This window comes from Cottoperca gobio, chromosome 17 (assembly GCF_900634415.1).
Source record: "Cottoperca gobio chromosome 17, fCotGob3.1, whole genome shotgun sequence".
In the NCBI taxonomy this organism is placed as follows: Eukaryota; Metazoa; Chordata; class Actinopteri; order Perciformes; family Bovichtidae; genus Cottoperca; species Cottoperca gobio.
The window spans coordinates 23,508,565-23,535,244 of NC_041371.1; the positions used below are offsets into that span (position 1 = coordinate 23,508,565).

Below are 26,680 nucleotides of genomic sequence, written 5' to 3' on the forward strand. Positions count from 1 at the left end.
CTTGCCAGATTGAATTAGATGGTAACGTGTAGGGTTCTTCATGGGTCCAGTCTGCTTTAGCCACGCCGAGCCAAGTCAAGATGACGTGCATTTCCTCGACAGCCTCTAAGCAGGGTATAGCTTCACTCCTGTGTTTTTTTTTACATTCATTAATGGTTATGGAATGCATGCCAGCATGCTTTGTATTGTGTAATTCCTTCATTATTTGATTGTTTTTGTTGGTTTGTGATGTTGGTGCCCTAATGAACTAGACATTCATCTATTAAACTTCTTGTTCGGATAGGAGGTAAATGATACATGGTCTCTGTGTTGGTCTCTTCCTCAGCTCTGATGTATGCCAGTATTTTTGGTAATGTGTCAGCCATTATCCAGCGGCTGTACTCTGGTACGGCACGCTACCACACCCAGATGATGAGAGTTCGAGAGTTCATCCGCTTCCACCAGATCCCCAACCCTTTGAGACAGAGGCTGGAGGAATACTTCCAACACGCTTGGTCCTACACTAATGGGATAGATATGAACGCTGTGAGTATGGAAGACTTTCAGGGGATCTAACGCTTTCTGACAGCCATACCTGGAAGTCCTCACGGTCGATGTTGTTTGTGATTCTTTTCACTATAAAGACTTCTGCTTAAGATCCTATAGTTTCCAAAGATTACTAAAATTATAATGCTGATTTTGGCAGGAGGGGTCAAAAAGGATGCAGGATGCAGGATGCAGGATTTAAAGATGCAGCGATAACAAGGCAATATGGGCAACTGTCATAGGGCCCCAAACACCACAGGTTCATCGTTTGGCAACTGATTTATGGTAATTGTATTTAGGAATATGCAATACTAATGCATCTACATACATAATAATGGCCTTATTGGGGTACTGCTCGGTTAGCTAATTATGTGTCTGCTTTTAAATCCATTTTAAGAAAATCTACTTTTAAAAAGAAGCTTTATATTAGGTCAACATTATATGTGCTGTAATCATGCTGATAATCATTTATATTATTTATATATTCTATTTTTAACCTAGTAAACTTGTTAACGAACTAGCTTTATAAATAAAAAAGAATTATTATCTTTATTATTATTAATAATCAAATATAGCTTGTTTATAGCAAATAAAGTGCATACAAGATATAAAGAGGACTCATCATGTAGTGATGTTAGTGGATCCTAGTGACATTCATTTAATATGTGTTCATGTTTGGAATCGCAGGACATCCCTGTCCTATTAGGGACTAACAATCTGCTAGTTACAGCCTGGAGCGCTGACTGCTCCAACACCAGTACAGCAAATGTGAGGTGCTGCCATCTAATCTAATAACCTGCAATAAAGTACTGTAATTCAAACATGGTCAGAACAAGTCATAAGCAGGTATGACACAAACACAAGCCCCGTTTTAACAGAGATGTTTTCAACAGCTAGTTAGCACCCAAAAATGCTCACTGCGTCATTTCAACTGCTGACTCAACACTTCACAAACTACCAGATTCTATCCTCTGCTGATAAACACAACTATAAGATAACTTTATTTACTGATCATGTTTACAGTCTAGCTAAGATCTTAATCCAAGAGTGTCCTCTCTTTGTGTCCCCTGTCCCTACTTCTCCTCCAGGTTCTAAAAGGTTTCCCAGAATGTCTCCAGGCAGACATTTGTCTCCACCTCAACAGGTCACTGCTGCAAGACTTTAAGGCTTTTAAAGGTAATACTAATTTACATTACACATGAAAATTGGATATATTATTAACAAAATGATATATCGCACATTTATAGCAGTCCAAAGTAAGTACATTTACTGAAGTACTGTACTTAAATACAGTTTGAGGAGTAAGTTACTCCATTTAACGCAACTTAGAGTCAATAATATAATATATAATTTAAGTTGTGCCATTTTGCATAATGAGTAATTTTGTTCTTGGTACTTTAAAGATGATACAGTATATACGACATTCAGAGCATTAATATAGCAACAAACAACTATGTGCTATGAATGAGTCTGAGTCTCATAGCATACTCATAGGCTCTGAATGTTGGCATTTAAAGGCCTATTGCCCTTTAATTAAATTGTGATCCTAATACTTAAGTACTTTCATGAATTAAGATTTTGACTTGTAACAGAGTAAACTACACTAACGTATCGTTACATTTACTTAAAGGTAACTTTGCTGATTTCCCGTGTTACTGGCCCTCGGAGCTCTCCGCTCACCTGCCGGCCGGATGACACATCATGATGCTAAATTCCCCTTTAAGTAAAAAATCTGAGTACTTTTTACACCACTGGTCAACCTGGTAAAGAAAAGATCAAGAACATGGTTCTTGTAGCAATAGACCATCACATTGAATTTATTCTGCTGTCTAGGATCCACTAAGGGCTGTCTGAGGGCGCTAGCCATGAGATTTAAGACCACCCACGCTCCTCCTGGGGACACCCTCGTCCATGCTGGAGACCTGATCTCAGCTCTGTACTTCATCTCTACAGGATCCATAGAGATCCTCAAAGGAAACGTGGTGGTAGCGATACTGGGTAGGTGCATGCATGTGGCTCAGGTACAAGCTAGTGCAGGGGTCGGGAACCTATGGCTCTTTCGATGACGCGATATGGCTCGCAGACAATTTTGAGCTGACATTTTTTAACATGATTAACAAGTATTAAATAATTATACTGTGTCATTTTAAAGTAAAACATTTAGCAGCAGATTTTGTTTTAGTTATATGTGTGTGTGTGTGTGTGTGTGTGTGTGTGTGTGTGTGTGTGTGTGTGTGTGTGTGTGTGTGTGTGTATATGTGTGTGTGTGTGTGTGTGTGTGTGTGTGTGTGTGTGTGTATGTGTGTGTGTGGGTGTGTGTGTGTGTGTGTAGGGGGCGGAGTCCTGCCCTTCGCAAAACAGCTGAGGAGAAACTGTGCAAAGCAAGCAGTAGACTAGGGGTGTCAAACTCACAGAGAGGGCCAAAATAAAAAACTGGGACTACGTCGAGGGCCAAACACGGTTCACATTTATTGAACAGGATAGACATATTAGACATAAAGTGCAAAAAGATATGGAACATATTTAGGTAGGCTACATCCTCCGAGTATGCATATGTGTCAGAGCCAGATGTTTGGAATCTTTTCTTAGCTGCCAGTTTAATGTGTGGGGTTCTGTGGAAACCCTCAGTGAGTGAAGGTGAGCATCAGTGAGACGACTCCTTCATCACAGAAAAAAGCTGCTCACACAGGTATGTGCTTCCAAACATGCAAAGCATGTGAGCGGCATGAAGGTTGAGGCATCGTTTTGGGGATGAAGCTTGGAAACTGTGCAGCGCCCACAGAGTCATACTTTGCCTTGAGTGTGTCATTACACTGGAAGTCAATCAGCTCCATTTGGATGTTCACAGGTGCTGTTTCCACGTCAACTGCAAACGGATTGCGGAGCAGTTAATTTTTCATTTATGAGCTGCAAAGTCGGCAAATGCGCTCAGTTTATGAGCAGAATGCGCCATTGGGAACACAGCGATGGAGATGGTTTGTCAGTGTTTGGAAACACGTAGTGACCAAAGTTTCCTTGCTGCATCTGAGTCTTCCACAGGCAGCTTGGCTTGGAAAGCTGTCACTGCATCGTACATGTCCGTGATCACACGGCCCTGAAGCTGGAGGTTTAACAGTGAGATGCTTGGTTATGTCGCACATAAAGGCCAGCTCACATAGACACTTTTCGTCCCAGAAATCTGTGGTATGTTTCCCTTTGCTTTCCAAAAACTGGGAGATTTTCTCCTGCAACTCGAAAAATCTATTCAGCACTTTCCCTCGACTCAGCCATCGCACCGCCATGTACAGAATGTATCTCCTCAAGTTTCCTGTCTGTGTTACGGTGCTTATTACATGTTCCATCTCCAGAGCTTTACAACACAGCACTTCCTGGTGTATGATGCAGCGATACACCGTCAGCTGCATCTTCTCCCGCATCCTGCCCACTAATCCGGTCTTTCACCACGCATCTAAGGCGTTCCATTTGACGTCAGTCCCTTCAGTTTATCCCGGGGCAGTTTTATTTTGCACACATTTAGATACTTCCTCAAATATGTATTTTCCCGTGGTTGTGCCATGCATTGATTTAATTACCAAGACCGGCGAGCCAGTTATGATAGACATATGATATTTTCTCGCGGGCCGGATATAATTGTGGCCTTGAGTTTTACAGCCGTGCAGTAAACACTGAAACATGCTCATAAATTAGATAAATAACATAAGCGTTTTGTTTATTTAATAAAAGAGCACCTGTTCAATGTGAAAAGTGAGTTGTGAATATAAAAGACTGATCGGAGACGTGATATACTTAAAACTTAATTTTATTAAATATATGGCTCTCAAGGAAATACATTTAAAAATATTTGGCTTTTATGGCTCTCCCAGCCAAAAAGGTTGCTGACCCCTGAACTAGTGACTAGAGTCAGTAATGTCTCTTACTGTATATGAATAACAGACCACATCAGAATTCATGTTCATATCCTGACTTCATGTGTTTCTTCTCCAGGGAAGAATGATATCTTTGGGGAGCTCATCAATCTGTATGCTCAGCCAGGAAAATCCAGTGCTGATGTCCGAGCTCTGACCTACTGTGATCTGCACACCATACACAGAGAGGATATGCTGGAGGTATCACGTGTTTTGTTTCCCAACTAATAACCATCCAGTTTCTAGGGACAAAGTGAATGAATGGCTGAAGTTGGCTAATGTGATAAATAATCAAAGTGAATCCAAACCATCAGTGTAGTGTCAGAGTCCTTTACTCTAAACATGTATCAGTGTTTTTACACACACACACACACACACACACGCAAACACACACACACACACACACACACACGCACACACACACACACGCACATACACACACACATAATAGCTTTAGTGTAGTGTTGACGTTGCTGATTTCCTTTTATTTGTGTTTGCAGGTTCTTGGCATGTATCCTGAATTTTGTGAATATTTCTGGTCCAATTTGGAGATCACCTTCAATCTCAGAGATGTATGTTACTCATGTTACTCCTCTTTTAATTGAAACCAGGTCTACCAGATATCTATCTATCTATCTATCTATCTATCTAGAGGTGGAGGGGCCATTAAAATATGGGGATAATGATAATGATAATAATCATTTTCAGACAGTCTCTCCTCAAAGACTTTCATAGTGTTTCACTAGCTTGTACATGTGAAAGTGACAGAAATACAAACCCTGCACACAGCTGACCTCTCACTGGGTAGATGTGAATGTTGGATTTTAAGTCTCTGAAACTTTTGTCGGACAAAGAAAAGTGGTTGAAGAGGCAACAAGCCATTGTGATGGCGTACACTGTCGCATCAAGGCTGTTTTTAGAAACATTTAGAATTAGTGTATTATAAAATACTATATAAAATCTATAGTACCCACATGATTCTTCTTCTCTATACCTTGTCATGTTCTTCCCCCTCCCTCCCTGTCTGAAGGTGAATAATGAGTTTCTGAGTGGAGAAGACTCTGACTGTGAGGAACTGAGCAGACCACAGAGGAAACATAAACTCTCTTCCAGTCACACAGGTAGCACTTCACCATTACAAACAGCTTGTAAGAAGGATGCTGGACAGTGTAACAGACCTCTGTGTTCTGCTGTCAGTGTTTCTCAAACTGTGTACATGGAATACTTTGTCAATATAATTGTTAATAAATAAATGTTATCTTGTATATTTTTTGTACTTTTATTCCATTATCATTATTATTATTATTATTATTATTATTTGTTTTTATTATTACTGCCCAGCCTTTTATAACCTCCTCTAGAGCAGGGGTCTTCAACGTTTTTCAGGCCAAGGACCCCCAAACTGGTGTAGTGTGGAGCAGGGAACCCCGACTGTATATATTGTATAGATATATTTTTTTTAATTGCTTTATCTACAAACAATTTGCAGTACCTCCGTGGACCCCCTGGGGGTCGTGGACCCCTTGTTGAAGACCTATGCTCTAGAGCAGGGGTGGGGAACCTCCGGCCTCCGGGCCGTATACGGCCTGCGAGACCATTTGATCCGGCCCTCGAAGTAATTCATAAACACACGCAAAAACTAGAATTAAAAAAAAAATCTAGACAGCAATAGACGGGCGATTGAATGTTTTTCCTGGCCAAGGTCAGGGTCCTTGAACACAACACAAGCGGAACGTGCCATCATGTGGTCACGTCATGTCAAAACACTTCAATATTAAACGAGACTGTCATAAACATCAGTGAACGCAGCGTGGCGAGTATAAAACAGAGAAAGCTGGATGCGGAATGTCGCACTTTCCAGGTGAAATGGACAAACAATTATTTATTTGAGGAAGTAAAAGGCCAGTGTGCCTAGTTTGTGCCGACGGGCTTGCGGTGAAACACGAAACATGTCAAACTGGGACGAAAGGACGAGTGCGTTTGGATAAAGTAAACGCTCTTCGGCGGAGTTTGTCCCAACAAGCAGCTCTCTGCAGAGCGTAACATACAAACATGGAGAGATAGAGAGGTAGACCACCACACCAAGAACTATTCCACCACTGCTGTGCAATTATCACTGTCATTTACAATACTCACTTTTTATAATTTGTGCAATTATCACTGCCATGTGCAATATTCATTTTAGTTTCGATCAACCACTTGGTACTTATATTATTTTTTTTATTCTATTTAATTATTGTTTACTGCCTTTTTACTTCATATGTTCTTTTGCTGTGACAAGAAACATTTCCCCGTTGTGGGACTAATAAAGGATTTCTGATTTCTGATAAAACAGAAAGATACATGGATAAAAAAGTTGCTTTTTTGCACAGCATAAAAGAAAGGTGAAATGAATGGGCTGTGTCTTAAAAAAATGTGCAGAGGTTATGAGTTCAATAATTAGTATGGCCCTCGAAGGATGTTGTAAAAAAAAAAAAAAAGGCCTTTGACATGAAATAGGTTCCCCACCCCTGCTCTAGAGTGTGCTACTGACCATATTACAATTATAACGAATACATCTTTGAACCTTGAATTTAATAATTCATTTTGACATGCAGTAAATTGGTTTAAGGGTACATAATGATTTGGTTTGGACTCAAAGCACAAAGTTTAGAAGTTGAACTTGAACTGGAGCTTTATAAGACTTGAGATTCACTTTGACCTGCCTTTGATGTTAATTGTCTGTTTCATGTTAATTGTACCATTATTTGATTTGATTGATACTCAGCTTCTCTGAACTTTGTTAACTTCTTCAGCTTGCAAACTGACAGTAATTGTTTGTGTGTACGTGTCAGGTGACACCGCAGAGAGACAGACTGCTGCCGACACATGTAGAAGAAGACACAGTAACGGGGAGCAGCGTGCTGGCCACAACAGAGATGATCACACACGTGCACTGTAAGACTTGCTATTTTGTTCCCCTCCTATAAAACAGACTTTCATCCCCATTACAAAAGGAAACTGTGAACTTAATGCTTCTGTAGATATGTCCCTGTGTTATCCAGTGACGATGAAGGGGAGGATTCAGAGGTGACCTCCATGATTCATACTGCTGCCACAAACACTGATAGGAGAGAGAAGACCTGTAACCCTGTAACAGGCAAGTGTCAAGATGCATTCAAGGCCCATGAGATAACTAAGACACTGTGTATAGTGATGACAGCTCCACCTGGCTCTGTGTTTCTCACTGTGTGTGTGTGTGTGTGTGTGTGTGTGTGTGTGTGTGTGTGTGTGTGTGTGTGTGTGTGTGTGTGTGTGCACCAGAAACATTCTCAGGAGTGTCCAACATCTTTACCTTCTGGGACTCAGAGAGCAGAGAGGAGCAGAGACACCAGGAGGAGACCTCCTCCCTCAGCCTTCACTCCCCTCGTCCTGAGCCTCCCTCCAGCCCTCCTCCTCCAACCATCATCTCTCTGAGGCAGAAGGTGGCGTTAGAGAAGAGGCTGGATGCTATGCAGCGACAGATAACCAGGTGGGTCTGAGGACCTCATCAGTAGTGGTGATAACTTTACATGTAAATCAGATTTAAATTCAAATACCACAATACCAGCAAAATAGCTGTAAGAGTCTAAACTCCGGGAGCACTGCACATCTCCATCCAAACAGTATCTAGCTGTCTATATAATAATAATAATAATAATAATAATAATAATAATAATAATAATAATAAATATAATTTCTATAACGCTATTCTAGAACTCAAAGTCGCTTTACAATAATATAAGGGGGGTGGGGGTGGGGGAGTGGGAGTGGGACAAACAAAGACAATCAACAGACATGGATTGTTGTGGGGGGATGGCTATGAGTAGACAGAGGAGAAGAGATGGGTTTTAAGGTGGGACCGAAACAGTGCGAGAGACTCTGTTTTGCAGAGATCTATGGGGAGGGAGTTACAGAGCTTGGGGGCTGCCACAGAGAAGGTTCTGTCCCCAAAGCTGTGCAGGTTGGAGTTGGGGGTGGAGAGGAGACCAGCAGAGGTGGATCTGAGGGACCGTGGGGGTTGGTAGGGGGAGATGATATCAGTGAGATAAGGGGGGGCCAAATGGTGGCGGGCTTCATATGTGAGGACCAGGATTTTGTATATGATACGGTGGGAGACGGGAAGCCAGTAGAGTTCTTTGAGGACTAGGCTGATGTGGTGTCATGATTTGGTGTGTGTAAGGAGTCGGGAGGCTGAATTCTGGACCAGTTGGAGTTTATTGATGGAGGTTAAGCTGATGCCATAGAGAAGTGAATTACAATAATCAAGGCGGGAGGAGATGAAGGCATGAATAAGTCTTTCAGCTGCGGGGCAGGTGAGAGAGGGTCTGATCCTGGCGATATTGTGGAGGTGGTAGAAGGAGGCTTTGACGATTTGGCGGATGTGAGGCTCAAGGGAGAGGATGGGGTCAAGGATCACGTCAAGGTTGCGTGCCTGAGTGGAGGGGGAAACAGCAGTGCCATCAATTGTGAGTGACAGGTTGGTTGTTTTGCTGAGGGTAGATTTGGAGCCAATGAGGAGGTTTTATTGCTGTTCAAATTGAGAAAGTTTTGTTGAATCCAGATTTTTATTGCATACAGGCATGAGTCGATGTGGGAGAGGGGCGGGGGTTATGGGGGGATTTGGTACTGAGGTATATCTGGGGCAGTGAAAGTCCAGGTTGAAATGGCGGAGTATCTGACCAAGGGAGAGGATGTAGATGATGAAGAGGAGGAGGCCAAGCGCTGATTGTTTGGGAACACCTTGGGTGACTGAGGCTGTGGCATAGGAGTGGTTGTGGAGGGAGATGAAGTGGGATCTGTTGGAAAGATATGACTGGAGCCACCTGAGTGCAGTACCTTCGATACCGATGTCCTTGAGTTGGGTGAGCAGAATGTTGTGGCTGAGGATGAGGCTGTTGAGAGAACCGGTGTCAGCGGAGGTGAGGAGGTTGTTGAGTACTTATAGGAGAGCAGTGTCTGTGCTGTGGAGGGGATGAAAACCAGACTGGAGGGGTTCAAAGAGATGATTGTTATGGAGATGGGAATGGTTGGCAACAATGCGTTCCAAGGTTTTTGATAGGAAAGGGAGGTTGGAGATTGGGCGGAAGTTATTGAGGGATGAGGGATCTAGACCAGGTTTTTTGAGGATTGGGGTGACAGGAGGTTCAGGGAGATGGAGGGAAAGATGGCAGTAGTGGAAGCTGGGGGAGATTCTTGTTGGTCGGATGCAGGGGATAGTGACTGATTAATGGAAATTATTTTGTCTGCAAAAAACTGGAGGAATGAGTTGCATAGAGCAGTAGTAGAATTAGGGAGGTTGTCGGCACGGAGCTTGAGGAGGTATGTTTACTATGGAGAAGAGGGATCTGGGGCTACGGCAGGGGTATTGAGGGCAGTAGACAGGGTGGAGTTGAGGTGGTTTGTAAGGTCATCAGGTCAGGTGAGGGTTGTGTCCAGGGGGAAAGCAGCGGATAGCAAGTCACAGTGATGGTGGTGATCAATGGTTTGTAGATTGTGGAAGGTGAGTTCTCTGAGGGGGCGGTGGCCGAGGGAAGCAAAGATAAATAGGGGAAAGGAGCACAGGTGGAGGTCCAGTACTGGGAGGTTTGTGAAGCAGACAGGGTTGAGAATTTACCCTTTGGAGTGGGTGGGGAAGGTGACATGTTGGGTGAGAGAAGAATTGTCCAATAGAGTAGAGAATGTGGATGGAAGCTTGCTGGTGGATGAGTCCATGTGGATGTTGAGGTCGCCGAGTAGTAACAGACGTGATGAGGAGGTGGATGCCTGCTAGGGAAGCCGGAAATGAAGGGCAACATAGAGATTGCAGCAATAGGAGTCCAAGGCAGCCCAACATGAAAACAAACAAACAGAGGAAAGGAGCAGGCCAGGCGCAGAAGCGAGAAGTGGAGCCTACATGTTTGAATTTACAAAAAGATAATTATATTACTAGTTACTACAGAGAAGGTAATTAAACTAGTTCAGTTTTATTCTTATTGACTACAGACCAACTCAAGATAAGATATTTAAAGATACCCAGACATGTTTTTAGACTTATAACTAATATTGTTTATTTACAAAGTTTACCAAGACCCAAAACCTTACTGAAAAGTCCATTCTCCATGTATGTGCATTAATTTATGACTTTAAATGTCCATATCACACATGTAAATAACAAACTGGACCATGATTGTCTCCACACTAGTTGTGATGTCATTGAAACTGAGATTTAAGGTGAGAACAGAAGCCTTGACACACACAATAACTGACTAGCCCCGTCCAGTCTTGTGTTGTAATCAATTATTTACACACACATACTAAAACACTATATTAGTTGTCTTGAGACATGATCTAAACTGCATTTTGGTAAAGATCAGAGTCCACAGTGGGATTAAAGTTGGTTCCAGCCTGTCTTTGTGGGTGACTGGCTCTTAGAGGTGAGTTATGATAGACAATGGCGGCTGTTCTAGAAGGGTCAAAGGTGGTTTGGGTCAGTCGTCAGTGGCAGCCATTAGCTAGCCACACAGAGACTCACATGCACTAACATGGACATGCGGCCGTACCAGCTACATAAACAAAACACAGAGAAGCTGGGCTTACCACACACACAGAGGGAGAGACACTTCATTCTTTGCTCAGGTAGACATTACTACACTGTAGCTTTACATAGCACATAGTTGCTGCTATATTAATGCTCTGAATGCCGTATATAGAACATGTAAGATCTTATTTTTGTGTAGCAGTGAACACTTAGAATATATACGGTTGTCAAACTGACAGGTTAGTAGTTAGCTGTTTTGTTGCAGACTTCCAGATATATTTCTGATATATCTCATCACTGTGTGTGCGTGTGTGTGTGTGTGTGTGTGTGTGTGTGTGTGTGTGTGTGTGTGTTTGTATTTCCAGGTTGGAGTCTCGTATGTCAGCAGACGTTGGGAACATCATGCAGCTGCTGCAGAGGCAGATGCCAATGATTCCACCTTCCTACAGTACCCTCACATCAACACCTAACGCACCCTCCTCCCCCATTCTGTCCCCCACTGATGCCTCCCCCACAGACAAGTCCCCAACCACCAACCCCCCGCACCCTGCAGCAACAGTCCAATGAAAACCAAGATCCAATCCTTCAACAACTTCCAGAATCTAACTCTCATGATTGTGGCTCTGTCCTCCATCTTACTGCCTTCCCGCTTCTCATACCTGCTTCCCCCCCTCACACTTCATTTCATTCACTGTTTTCTTCCCCCACCTTACCCCAGAACAGCTCTCCACCCCTTCCTCAAACTTCCACCCTAAATCCCCTGCTCTCAGAGAGACTTGATCAACCAGCCCTTCCTGTCAGGACACAGAGCTCAGCCTCTGTCTCACAGGTACTGTCACCTTTCAGTAGTCTCTTAGCTTTAAGAGGGAAGTAGGAAAGAGAACAAAATGTTCTGTTCTGTTCCACAATTCTGAATTCTAATCAGAAATCTTGTTTTCCCACACAATTTCTTTCTTGACATTGTTTGCAAAGTGTCTACAGACAGAACCTTGCAATACAGATATAGACTGAATATAGTAGGACCCAGCCATCAGATTAATGCAAATAAAGTGATACAATTCTGACTTTTATTCCCAGAATATTGAGATGAATCAACTCAAACACACAGCCTTATCCTCCAAGGTTAAGCCTGAATTACTTAAGCCAAACTTTAAAGAACAGAACACATTATCCAAGTGTCCATGTAAACGTATCCATCAAGAATTTCATTGAGATTTTAATGCATTATTTACAGGGCACTATCTAGACAGCCATCATTTTCTCCCTCTTAGAGTTCAGTATGACACAATTCAAATCAAACCCACATTCACAGAAACACAGGCTTCTGTGGACTCTAAAATTGATGACCTTACTATATGTCCCTCCCTGGCAAGACCAGTCCTCCAAACTCAGTCCAACTGTCGACAGCCAACTCCTCCATCAGCCAACGTATCCACAACACAGTCAGGCAGAGCTTCACCTCCAGAGTGGAATTGACCAATCAGAGCAGCATGGGAGCCAGCAGCGCCTGTCGATGCCGGGTGAGCCGGCGTCATCATTGGATAGCAGCTAGCCGAAGCCACACTACAGTTGAAACCCATAGATTAGCAGTAATGAAGAGGTCACCACTTTGTAAACATGCTTCTGTCAACATAATTACACATAGAGAACAATAAATGACTAAAACATAGATTCATGGATCAAATAATCCGGTCATTGCTGGGGATTAGACCAAGAACCTCACGGTGACAAGCCTGCTTCTCTATCTTTCTCTCTATCTAGACAAGTTATATTTCATACTCGCAGGACTGATACCAACTCTGTATGTACAAGATGGTATGCCATGTGCACAAAGGGACTCTGATGGTGTGTGGCACATCTCCTAGCAGGCATGTGTGGCAGAATAGTAGAATACATGTGTAATATAATGAATCAAGTTAGAAAAAGTGCAGTAGCAAACAAAATACTGTAACGATAGTGTAAATCCATTGTGTAATGTTATTAGTAATCTTGTTTTAATTTGGTTCATTTTGTATATGTGGTCATATGTTTAAGTCTTTCTGGTCCTGGTTTGTTTCATCAAACAGTGTAAGTAATGAACATGCTCAGTTAACCTGGGCAGAACAGAAGCTTAAGCAGGACATATTGTTAACATCACATGTGTTGTATGTAGTCCCAGACTTGACCAGACTGCATGGGCTGGAATAGAACAGTAAAGTAGCCAGGCAGATGGTCTTTGTTCTAAAAGATACCATGTCATAGAGTTGTGTATTGAAATAATTGCGTGGAATATGATGGTGTCTCCAAACAGAGTGCGTTAGGGAATGTCAGGACATTTTTTGCAAATAAGTCGACGCACAAGAACATCTTGGAATATAATGCTTGTTTTTCACATTTCTTGCATTAAATGGTAGTTTTAAACTGTCCTCACCTCTGCAAACCTAAAAGCTCTAGAATCACGCACATACTAACAAGCAACAGATCAGGTAATAGTCTCAGTTATGGGAACTTCATAGATCACTTGTTGTTATTAATGGTCAATAAAGTTTTAGCTAAATGTATTTTAAAATGTTTAAGGTTAAAGTAATAAACAATTCATAAAAGGTGCCTTATTAGAAAGTGGTACCAACTTATGGACTGTAATTTTCTATGAAGACAATAGTTAGAATCCAACAGTCGACTTGCTCAAATTTGCCTGTGACACACACGCTTTTCTTTCAAAACTGGATGCAGAACTAAAAACAAACACTGATAGAGGATTAGAGGACTCTTATTATGAAGGAGTGTGACTTCCTTTGATCATACTGTCGTTTCCTACAGAACATGCTGAGCTGTTTGGGCTGAAATTGAAAATGATTTCTGATCTTTTAACATTTGACTGTACCGTTAAAACTGTGTTGTGAAGTGTGTAAAGAAAAAACCTGTGTCATTGTTGATATGTGTCATTGTTGGCTTGTGTACACCATTCGTCAGTCTTATCCAGAACAACTGAATGCATTTATTTCAATGTGGAGGTAATCAGAAGCATCCAAACCTCAGCGTAGATCTGTATGAATTGTATTTATGTAATTTTATTTTTCTAGAGCTTCCACAGGTTTTTCCTGAGCTGCTTAAAGTTTTAACAACCTAGGCTGCTCACTGGAAACAAGAAAAGAGCCCACATCACCCCCTGCACTTAGCTCATTTAGAACACAACTCAAAACCTAGATTTATTCTTCAGCCTTTGTGTCCCGCTGAATTGTGCCGTCCTGTTTTGTTTATTTGTTTGTGTCATTTTATTGTTGCGTCTATGTTCCTGCCATGTATGTTTCATTATGCTTAAAAAATGTTCTATTTATATTGTTCTTGTTATTGTGTATGAATAAAAATCAAAGGGTTAAACATTTATCCAGTGTTTTCTACATTACTGTTGGTTATTTACCCATTGCTTGAAGCAATAACACAATTATGAGAAAATGTAAAGGGCAACATGGTTCCATATGGACGTGGATGTGTAGTTTCTTAGCTCAGAGCGTTACAACAACACGGGAGTGGCTGTTTATAGTATTTGCGTTGCAACGATTAACAAAGGAAATGGGTCTGAGCTGAGAGGAAGGAGCTGAGAGGAGAGAGTTGGGAGAAGGGAAAAGGGAGGTGGTAGCTTTGAGCAGGGAGCTAGGAGGAGAGAGGTGGAAGGAGGAAGCTGGAAGCTACCAGCAGGGCGCTGGGAAGAGGGTGCAGGGTGCAGGGAAAATAGAGCTGGAAGAAGGGAGATGGGAAGAGAGAGCTGCGATGGAGGGAGCCTGCTCTCCTTGTGTATTTAGTCTAGTGAATTCTATTCCTGTGTTCCTTGTGCCATCCTGCCATCCTGGTTTGTTCTCAGTTAAGTTATTTGGTTATTATTCCATTGTACTTCAGTATCACCACAGGATGCTCCTTCAGTTTTTGATCTCCAGCTGAGCCACTCCCATCACATCACCAGCAGCTGACGCTGTCACAACACCCCACTGCCACATACCCCCACCGCCCGACTCAAACTGAGTTTTGCTCTCAGGTCCGGGACGTATTGAATTGAATTTTTACTTTTGCTTGGACCCAGTTACCAGGTCCAAGACACCCTGTGGCTTCCTGCCAAACAGCAATTAAATGGGAGAAAATCCTGTAGAGGCCCGGGGAACCTCCTGCACTGTAAAAAGCAGAGGGTCTAACCATTTATCCCAATTACGGCTATCCTCGTGAACAAATGTACGAACCATGTTCTTTAAAGTCTTGTTAAATTGCTCCACCAGCCTGTCTGTCTGCGGATGGTAGACACTGGTCCGGATGGAAAGGTCCCCCAACAGTTTGCCACGCTTTTTGCCGAGGTATTATGCAGCGGCACTGCTTCGGGATATCGCGTTGCATAATCCACGAGGACCAACACAAAGTGATATCCCCGTGCACTCCGGTCTAATGGCTCGATGAGGTCCATGCCAACCCTCTCAAACGGCACCTCCATTATAAAATCGGACCAGGTACCGGTGTACTGTTTTGTCATGACCAGTCATTGGGTTATGATGAGCCACCTGGAAAATCATTTTGCGATGGCTGCTTGGCACCAACATCTGGGTGTTTTCATCTCCCTTCTGTGTGTCACGGCTCACATGATACAACCTGTCCCTAATCACAGTAAAGTCTGGGTGAGTAAGTGAGGCGTTAGGGTGCAGTGGGGAACCATCAAGACTTGTGACCTGATCAAAAGCATGTCCCCACTCAACACTTCACACAACTCACATGTCCCTACCGCACGTGAAAGCACCCAGTATGCTGAACGCATACTGGGCTCTCTGACATAGTTGCCATGGTGAATTTTTGACCAGCCAATCAAAGCTTTGTCTGCAGTATGTGCGCAAACACGTATACACATACATATAATAAACACAGATATATTACATTTGTGCTGAGATATGTGTAATAAAGCACATTTCTGTCTACCACCCACCTCCAGTCTGTTTGGTCTCTAGGCTCTCTTTCGTATTATTGCCATGGAAACTCAGCTTGGAAGACTCTCGGGTTGCAGCAGCTTCGAGGGGAGTAGTTGGGGTGAGATTGAGTGTGAATGAGCAAGGCAGCGACAGAAGAGGTACATTGAGGTAAAAAGAAATAGTAAGAATATTATAAAGGTGGATGTAATATTTTCACATTTAAAATCAACAAATCTGTGGGTGTCTAAGTCATCATTACCACATCCCCACTCTATCCTTTCCTTTTATTTTCTATCTTTTTTTGAGTTTATGTTTTCAAGTCATAAGTTATTGGACTGTCTTGCTGATCACATGTCTCCGTCTCATCCTGTCTGTTTCCCTTTATGCTTCACTTTCCCTACCAAAAATCCCTGATGATGTGGCACTGCCTCCACACACAGTAAGGCTAAATATGTGTTTAGCCTCAGTAAACATCCCTCCCTCTAGTGAGCAAGAGTGATCCAGATTTAAAGGACCTTATGATATTATAACTAGGTCTTATCACTGTTACTCACTAAACTATTAATAGTCTGAATAGCTTCTGTTAGCACATCCACTTCCTCTCATCCACCTCCTCTTCTTCCTCTTCCTCCTCCTCTGCGAGAGTGCACCACAACACTTTGAGAAGAGGCAGTGGCTGCAAGAAACTATTTTGCATTACCCTTTTATTCCATTCTTGTGATAAAGTACATTGAAAGTCTTCTTACTGAGTGATCGATTGGACACTTACTTGTTACATTTGTGATTTACATTGATAAGCTTGTTTCCAGACCTCTGTGATATGAACAGGTATGATGTTTAGCTCAATGATGAGGTGAGATTAACAACACAGAAAACATCCTCCTACATAGCTAGTTAGCAACCCAGGGCCTTAGCTTGTACCATGAAGGACACTGAGGTTATGTCCTCTGTAATATTTCAGGGAATTTGGCAAAATGTAATCACCGGAGGAGTTTATAGTACATATTGTGGCAGTGGGTGTGGTTAGGGTGCCGGCTGCTGGGGAGAGATGGGAGTGTCTCAGCTGGAGGTCAGACAGATGGACAGAATCAAGTAATCAGTCACACACTATAAGCGTGGTGGGAACCTGGTTCTGGTCCCTCTTGCAGCAGTCCTGAAGGAGGGATCCTGGCTAAATCCATAAATCCATGCTGTAATTTAACACATTTCTGTGATCATTTGTGGTGAAAAACAAAGTTATTGCTCCTAGCATCCTGTGACGTTTGCAGAATGGCTACTACTGATTGGTTGGGGCAAAAGGACCTACCTTAATGTTGTGCTTCAGTGCTGTACAACCCCTAAAACCTTCTGTGGGTCCCGCAGTTGGTAATCTAGTTTTGCACAAGTGTAAAATCCCTTTTACTTAGATGTACTATATTCTGCTCAAAGTATCTCTAACAATCTGTGTGCCCCTTTAGTCAGCCAGAGAATATCCTGAGCACAAGCATTTCACTGTATTTTTAATACACATGACAATGAACTTGAATTTACAGGCCAATCAATTTACTATGATGACATTTCTAGGCATCCTTTGTCTTTCTCCTGCCTTTAATCTGCACGCATTTTTTAGAAAACAAAATGAAAAGGTACAAAGACACTGAGACAGACAGATTTGATATCAAACTTTTATTTTGTTACAGAGACACCACTGGAAAAGAGAAACTTAAGGATGTCTGTCATTATCAGTACATGTTCACAGAGTTATTTCAAATGTAACAGCCCTCAACATAGTGAGCCCAAACATGATGGCACATTAACATAATCCGAGTCTAAATGCAAAGCAATACTTCAGAGTGTTTTTAAAAACCGTTCACATCTGTCCAGTCTGTGGAGAAGGACTGTGGGTCAGTAGCTTTCTTTACACATTAATTAGATACAGACTTCAGGTCTGCATTGGTTGCTATTGTTAATGTTAATTGGAATTAGCTAGCTAACAATAGATTGACTTTAGATTCCACATGGGACACAAACTCCAGTGTCCTGTGTTTGTTCTTCAGGGGGCTTTGTCACTCTTTATTATTCTGCAACAAACGTAAATATTGCTTGTACAAAAGTACTCGTATAAGATATGGTGTATAGCCAACGATGCAATACATGTACTGTACAACGGAATAAATTATACAGAATAGTGGGAACAGTGTCACTGAGAGCGACCACACAGATGCTGAATGCCATTAATACTCACTGAATCTAAGTATAATGACTCTCTTATTTATTCCTAAACTTTCAGGAATTCTGATGTTTTTATTTATCATTATTCACCAATCCTGCTGATAGCTGCAGAGAACACTAACATTCACAAGTGCTGCTTATCATTGACTCATTTCTGGGTCTTACAGCAAGCAAAATAGATTGAACCTAACTACTAACTACAGGCTAACTGCAGTTGATGCTGATGTTTCCTACAGCTATCAGCATAATGTGTGTGTGTGGAAAAGCACATCTAAACTGGAGTTCCAAGGTATTCACATGAAAACAGCTTTTTCACAACCACTTTCTATTAACATGTTAGAAGTCTTGTAGTGTACCAAACAGACATGAGGCCTGGGTTCAAGTTCAAATGTAATCACAGTAACAGTTCTGTCTTCTTGCCAACTAAACATCACGTAAAAATCAGTGGGCCGTAGAGAACTCTGGTGTCAGCTTGTGGATGGATGTCCTTGTAGGTGGATTGGCTGAAAATGTCTTTTAGTCTATGCTAAACATTAGCATTTTCCACCGAGCTTACCATCCAAAGTATCAGGCTGGGCTCACACACAGGATATAATGATGAGTATAAAGATACAAATGTCTATGTACAGCATCAGAATCATTATAAACAGCTAGAAGCTCATGTCAACTGATTATGAATGTAATAGAAAAAAACAACATCAAACTAAACCATAAATCCAGTAAGAATGACTTCTGTATAATATTATGTAACCACTCATTTTGGATCCATGACATAATATATAATAGTACTGTCTTACATTCCAATAGCATGGTAACAGTCCCCTGTCTTGATCATATTAAAGAAATAGTGCCACATTATGGGAAATACGCTAATCTGCTTTCTTTCCAAGAGGACTGTTCAAGAGTGAAATTATCCAGAAACTATTTTTTTCTTGTGGAGGACAGAGTGTCGCAGTCCGCTTTAGACTTGTTGCTAGGTTTATTTTTGAACCAGACAGAGCCAGTATAGCTGCTTCCCTCTGCTTTCAGCCTTTATGCTAAGCTAGGCTAACCACAATTTAACTCCCAATCTGTGTGTGCAATGTACAGAATTGAGATTTATATCATCTTTTCAAATTACTCTCTGACAGAAAGAAAATAAGAGCATTTCTCTACTGTGTAACTTTTCTTTAATTATAATTTTTTTTACATATACTGTATCATCAACTAGAAAGATTGAGCAAGCGGTCATTGTGCTGACAGCCAGTGTGTTGTGTCAGTGTGCTGTAGGAGCTGATGTGAGCGGCTTGCTGTGAGGCTCAGCCTTCAGCAGCTGCTTTATTCACTGACTTGCAGTAGAAATGCAAAGTGTCAATTATATTTGACTGCTTTCAGGATCCATAAGTTGCAGAATACTACCGATTTCCAACATGGCTTTTATTATAAGAGTTCCCTGACTATAGGACTAACTGTAAGGTAGACTGACCATGCACTCACATGAGTACAGATGGTTACCATGGCAATTAACAACACATTTGACAAGCGGATGTATAAAAATCTCTTTCACATACACTAATCAAAAATATCTGTATATATATATATATATATATATATATATATATATATATATATATATATATACATATATATATATATATCATATCAATAGAGACTCAATGAAAAGAAAAGACAAAAATAAGTGGTTGATATAAATATTACGTAATTATTGAATATTTATCTGTGGATCATTCACATTCAGCAGCTGGTTAAATCTATGAACATGTGTTGTAACAATAGGTAGTATGAAGGCTAGCTATGTAGCTGCTAGCATAACAAACATCACCAACCACTTTGTACGCAAGTGAGCTAATAAGGTGCTACTCACATATGAACTAGTTCATTTCCATTCCCAAACTAAAGACTCACTTCAACATCAGCTAACCTGTTTTCATATCATATCATTTTATATAACAGTATCAAGGGATAAATTGAAGTTTGAGTGTTAAGGCTGCAAACTAGTTTTGCTCGAGTGTTCAAGGGTTTGCAAGATGGAGCTAATAATGCAGCTAGGTAAGCACATTGTGAGAAGGCCTTCACAGATAAACATCATCAGAATTTTATAAAATATTTACTTCTGTAATAGCAAATCATACATTACTACTAGCATGACTATGCAAATAAAAACATGTCATTTGTATACAGTGAAAGCCAGAGTAATGGGACAGTGCAGAGACTTGTGTGGCAGTAATGATCAGGTGCAGGGACATTGTTCCAGTAAAGTGCTCTCTCCTGCGCTCACCGTGTCTGTATCACTGTACTTGAAACTTGGCACAATTCAATTTTGGATGTCCACAATGTTCTTGGACACTGATATTAAAATGTTCCTCTTTGTATTCGTACCATATGTTGGCACAGATGCAGCCCTCCTGGGACTGGACTGGTTTACTCTCACAGGGCAATCCTCTCTAATGTCTTCGTTTAAAACGCATCTGTTAGCAAAACCATGATTTTCAATTTAACAATGCAGAAACAGCAATAAAGTAACAATGTCACTTCTTAATTGGAAAAATACTACATCAGAATACTAAAAATATGAATTCACATGAGAATATATAAATACTCCAAGTCTAAAGACATCATCACATTAGTTATGAACAGAAACATACTTTCAGGATATTCTGCCAATACTTTGACTATTGATTGATTGCCTTTCTCGTAAGCGATAACAAATCAGTATTCCAAAATCTATTTCTCGTTTCCACTACAGCATATCGTACAAGGCTCAGCAAAAGTCCCTCTCAAATGAATCAAAACAAATGTCCTTGTTTCATCTTGCTATAAGCTCATAAAACTTTGAAACTAAAATATTCACTTTAATCCACTGACATGCTTACATCAAATTAGAGTTTGATTACAAAGCACATTCCACAACATCTATCATACTAAAATATATTTCTCTGTCTCCAACACTTTACAAAGGGATGACACATTAATGTATGTGATTATTTCTTCTTACAGGGACTGTTTGATCACAGCATTCATGTTAAACACATGTTGTGGGAAGGACGAAGCCTCATCCACCAAACTCTCTAATGGTTGTATTCTATTCCTTACATTCCTCTGGATTGTGTTAATAGTAACACAACTGTGTCCTGCCATTTTTGTCATGAGAAAATATTGATGCAGGTAAAGCAGCTTTGGTTAAGGGGTGGGTTATGTGTAGACCATTCAAACTGTTAACGACGTAGTGTATATGCAAAGTGAAGCCAGGTTCTTGGGGCTGAAAGCTAACACATGTACATCAGCATTAACCTTTGTATTCTGTGCTAAACTAGTTGTGCTTCTTCCGAACGTCTGCTGCAGGTAGGGCTGAAACTATTTGAGGAAATATCAATTTCTTTGAAATTCCATCAATATCAAAATACTGTCTCCATATCTCGATACAGCCTTTTTTACTAACAATGTTGACTTTCACTAAGACTAACAGGCCATTTCAACACAACTTCACTTCCTAAGAATGAACAGTTACTGTACAGCTGTAGGATTACTCCACATGGCTCCCCTTTGTTGTTAAACACTTTAAAAGTTGCAACGTTCTTCTTCTACTTAAATTTCTATTTTAATTTTAAATGAACAAAACCACGCATCTGTTTCATGACATCTGTATCATGCTGCTTTGTGAAATCCGCAAAAACAGTATTCATCAGTGTTTACAGGTAATATGATGATGTGGCTCGTACGCTCTACACCTTTTACACCACTCCAAATGTTCACACCAGCTCAAAACAATAATGACAGCAACAGAAGCAGAAAGCATAGATCTGGATCACTGCTCGCCGCCACAACAGCCACAGAAACCTGCTCGAATCCTTTCCATCAAGCAAAGTCACTGTTTCTTCTTGACCAATCAGGGCACTTGCCTGCAAACTCTACATCTCATTTAACTGTGTCCATTCTTTATTGTTAGATAGAAGAGAACATTTGCACACCCACACGTGTAAATAAGTTGAGTAGCAACTCTCACATTCAACCATACACACACTTGATATATATCCACTTGTTTAACTCAAATAGTACCTATAATAAATGTTGAAATATTAGAATATAAGTCCTCTCCTCTCCACTCAGCTATTATGTATTCCTTTAAAACATATTAATACCATTAGCATTAACAGCATCATCATCATCATCATCTCAGTCTTCATCATGGCACCTACAGATGCAATAACCAGAGAGACATGTGACATACGAGATATATAAATATGTACACAGCTATAATAAATGTCCACTGTGTTCTGCTGACACTGTCATCAAGCTGCAGTAATTGTGCTTTCTTAAATTCTACATGATCCAAACTTAAGGATCTTTATTTTCCCACTCACTGCTGTTCTGCACGAACACCATATCTACTGTATGTGACTAGCCCACAGCCACACGACTTCCTTTGATGGCACTTGGGCACTAAGTTAAAGAGAGAATGTAAACACTGGGCTAAGAAAACGATGAGTGATGTCTGTTGAATAGACCAAACGCTGTGTTGTTTCTGGCAAAGTCAATTCAAAATTTGATTTGATTTTTTTTCTCCAACATACATGGAGTATAAATGTCAGAATAATTTCTACTCAACACAGAAATTCAACATACAAAATCCCAAAGCAATGTTAGTGTGTAATATAACACTATGACTGATATATAGGGCCACTGTTAAGGGAAAACAACTGATTTCAAGAATAAATTAGATAGTAATTATGTTATGTACAAGAAAAAAGTCTTAATAGTATGAGAATTAAGTTAATTTGCTAAGACGTTTTCAACATTTGTAAAAAGTTATTGTTTTACAAGAAAAGAAGTCACAATTATTATGAAAATATAGTTGTAATCTTCTGATAATTTATTTTTATATTTTGAGAATAACATTTTTAGATTAATATTCTATTGTAGTAAACAGGTTAGAGCAGCCTGGCAGCCTACCTGGATTTATTTTCTTTATATTACACATTTTTATTGTATTTTAAAATTACAATTCATTCATGTAAAATTACGACTCAAAAATAAAAGTTTTTTGTACTCTAGTGCTTTTTTTGTTTATAATTTTATCTTGAATTATTTTACTTTCTAGTAAACTTTTATACAAACCACATCTGTATACTCAGTTGTATTCTACTGTATTAATGTTGTATTTTACTTTCTTGTTAAGTTGCTTTTCATTATTTATATAATATTTATATAATATTTTGCCAGTTTTTTTTGTAAAATCACGACTATTCTCATCAGATAATATGACCTTTTTTCACATAGAACTACAACTTTATCTCATAACATTGCAACTATTTTCTCAAAATATCACAATTCTTTTCCCCAATAGTTGCTCTAAAACTGAATTGTAAATACACTAGACTGTAATGCTGGGAGACATGATGAGCTGATAAAATGAACCAAACAAAGACTTCACTTCCTTCACTCTTTGGACTTGTGTATGGTCTAAGTTTGTTTAGATGACTCACATGCTGCATGTGCCAGTGTACAGTACAGCTACTACACAGACAGAATAATTCACATCATTAACACACAGCATGTGAAAAACAGAGCGCTTGTTGAGCTATATTTAAACACAAGGTATGTCCCATGATATTGTTCTTCAACACAAACACAACACCACCATGACTGAAGAGATACTGTTATTGCCCAAAAGGGACTCCTTGTAGCCAAGACACAATTAAGACTGTGGGTTTAGTTTCCACTGTGGCCACCCACATTCATATGTACAAATGTGCATATACAGCACAGATACGGGCTTTGAATGCAAATGCCCATCTAATGACATGTGACACACAGTAAAGTTTATATATCAATATTGTTACCTGTGTGTGACAAAACGATGGCGCTGAGAATATACTGTTTGTAGAATTGTTGTGGTGATGAGAAGCTGACCTAGCAGTCAGTCATTAGGCTGAATCCTTCCTCGCTGGCAGGGAGCTTTATGACATACTGGGGGAGCTGGAGTCTCCTGCTGAGGGAGTCAAAGGTTCAGCACTTTATTTAGCCCATTATCCTTTACTGTATGAAGCAAGTGCATTCAATTTATCACATTTACAAAAAACTGACTGGTGTATCCAGATGGAAAAAAAAAGGAAAAATGTTGACTCACACATCCTCTGTTGGGCCCTGACTAAAGTGATTTCTTATTGGCCAGTTGGAGATCGTGGTTAGGGCTAATTGTGTGTCTACTCTCTATGGCTTTTGACCCAAAGGAGATTGTAAACCTTTTTCGGTTTTAATAAACTAACAGTACGTCTCCTATTATGACATAATATTTATTCAGTTGGGTAGTTCGCCAGGTGACAGGTTGCGGGTGGGACTTGTTTTTTGGCCATTCCCATCCCCTATTGCCTGACCCTGGTTGGTGGACAGCTTAAACCAAATTTCCTTTCATTTTTGACCCAATCCGAAGTTCTGAATTGACCAATGCAGCATCCCCATTGACATTTTGTACTGGTCAAGTAGGACACATTTTAATCCCAGGTATAGAATATGAATTTAACACACAACGTGTCATTCCTTGTAGGCCAACCCCAGAGTAGGAGGCGGAGTGTGTGTCAAGATGGGGCGGGGTAGGGTAGGGGGAGGGGTTGGGCCGGGACGGCCAAACATCCCCTGCAACTGCCTGTTGGGGTCGGTTAGGGTGGTTAGGGTGGATGGGATGGTTAGGGTGGATGGGGTGGATGGGGTGGATAGGGTGGATGGGGTGGATAGGGTTTTCTTGAAAACTTTGAAGGTTTTCATGAAAACGGTTGCTGCTTTCGTTGTCGAAGCGGTTACTGTCATCACAGAGGCGGTGGTTATTGTGTATGTCGGGGGTGGGTCCTCGCTCGGGGACGTGGATGATGTGTGAGCCACTCTTCCTCCTCAGGGTGGACTCACAGCTGGACGAGGCAACAGACTGGCAATCTGAGCCACCGTCGCTGCTGGCAGCCGTTCCCTCCACCGGAGTGACCCTGATGGTGGTGATGGCCTGAGGGTGGGGATGGAAGGGAGGAGCAAAGGTGGGGGGGAAAGGCATGTTGGAGTTGGTAGAATTGGGGTTGAAGTTGGCAGAGTTGGGGTTGAAGTTGGCAGAGTTGGGGTTGAAATTGGCAGAGTTGGGTTGGAAGTTGGCAGAGTTGGGTTGGAAGTTGGCAGAGTTAGGTTGGAAGCTGGCAGAGTTGGGGTTGAAGTTAGCAGAGTTGGGTTGGAAGTTGGCAGAGTTGGGGTTGAAGTTAGCAGAGTTGGGGTTGAAGTTAGCAGAGTTGGGGTTGAAGTTGGCAGAGTTGGGGTTGAAGTTAGCAGAGTTGGGGTTGAAGTTGGCAGAGTTGGGGTTGAAGTTGACAGAGTTGGGATTGAAGTTGGCAGAGTTGGGGTTGTAGTTAAAGTGAACGTTATTAAAGTTGGGATTGTTGGGGTTAAAATTGGGGTGCTGGAAGTTGTTGGGGTTATTGGGATGTAAGGGGTGTAAAGGGTGTACAACATGGGGATGGTTTGTGTATACATCTTCCTCCTCCCCTCCTTCTATTCCTCCTCCCCCTTCGTCTCCTCCTCCTTCGCTCTCCATTTCAATTCCTGTCACACTCGTCCGCCCGTCCACTGATTCTCCATCCCTCAGCGAATCACAGCTGTCTGTGTGTCTGTTCATGTCATTGAGGGTGAAAGCTGACTGTCGGAGCGAAGCTCGTTGTTCTGGTGGCTTCCATCGCCAGGAGCCACTTCCGTCGGTACTCGGAGGTTTCACCACAGGTTTGTTTGATCTGGACTCTGGGTGGGCATCAATACGGACTATACTGCCACTTCTTTCCAAACCTCCTCCTAACAGAATAAGACAAAGGATCAATAACTCAATAATTATCTTCTACTACTGCCTCTAATAATAATCAATTATAACAATGATAGTCATCATCTTGAATGTTTAAATCCATAATTCTAAAGGCACAGTGTTCATACATTAGGTCCCACTCCTTGCCATTCTTCATACTTTCCAGACTAGAGATGCCACTAAAACCAATACTAAAATTCTAAAAAAGTGACTGTACTCCTTTTTCTACAGTACTGGAGGTACCATAAGTACCATAGGTACCAAGGGGCTTTAACGACACGTTAAAATCCGAAAGGAAATAAAACATCTCAATTACCATAGTACGTTCAAATGTAATCTTGTAAAATTTGAATGATAAACTTATTCAAGTTTACTGTTGTTTGAAGGAGATGGTTTCACAGCCAAATACATCGATATTATATAGGGAATTATGACCTGTTACATTTCTTTATTACTGTTTGAATACTGTTTTGTGCAAGGAGGTTTATGTATGTTACATGGGATTTATTGTTTTGTTTTAGTTTTTACCGTGGTATCCAGTTGGTACAATTTCACTGGTATTGGTATCAAATACAAAATCTCAGGTATGGTCATTTAGTCTTATACATCTAGGAGTATTCACTGGCTTAGTTCTATACCTTATTCACAGCATTAAAGGGCTGGAGGCACAGAAGTGAAATTAATATCCCTTCATCATCTGATTCTGGGAAAGTAACAAATGTGATTTCCTCGGTGCTTAACTGTTGTCAAGTTT

The 26,680-nt window shown here is 41.0% G+C and overlaps 2 protein-coding genes across 3 annotated transcripts in view; one reads left to right on the top strand and one right to left on the bottom strand.

The window, feature by feature from the left end:
- LOC115022441 (potassium voltage-gated channel subfamily H member 7-like) overlaps window positions 1-14,332 on the top strand; it is a 61,256-nt gene extending 46,924 nt beyond the window's left edge. The window contains exons 11-21 of the mRNA XM_029453417.1: window positions 326-525; window positions 1,614-1,701; window positions 2,359-2,523; window positions 4,510-4,631; window positions 4,931-5,002; window positions 5,461-5,622; window positions 6,237-6,291; window positions 7,265-7,367; window positions 7,454-7,569; window positions 7,734-7,941; window positions 11,334-14,332. Coding sequence (XP_029309277.1) covers window positions 326-525; window positions 1,614-1,701; window positions 2,359-2,523; window positions 4,510-4,631; window positions 4,931-5,002; window positions 5,461-5,622; window positions 6,237-6,291; window positions 7,265-7,367; window positions 7,454-7,569; window positions 7,734-7,941; window positions 11,334-11,535 — 1,493 coding nt within the window. The 3' untranslated portion in view covers window positions 11,536-14,332. The remainder of the gene's footprint in view (window positions 1-325; window positions 526-1,613; window positions 1,702-2,358; window positions 2,524-4,509; window positions 4,632-4,930; window positions 5,003-5,460; window positions 5,623-6,236; window positions 6,292-7,264; window positions 7,368-7,453; window positions 7,570-7,733; window positions 7,942-11,333) is intronic.
- A 5,421-nt stretch (window positions 14,333-19,753) lies between these two features.
- The window catches only part of LOC115022758 (phospholipid phosphatase-related protein type 4-like), a 59,900-nt gene continuing 52,973 nt past the window's right edge, over window positions 19,754-26,680 (bottom strand). For both annotated transcript variants that reach the window (XM_029453846.1, XM_029453845.1), the window contains exon 11: window positions 19,754-25,919. In XM_029453846.1, the coding sequence (XP_029309706.1) occupies window positions 24,577-25,919 (1,343 nt within the window). In that variant the 3' untranslated portion in view covers window positions 19,754-24,576. The remainder of the gene's footprint in view (window positions 25,920-26,680) is intronic.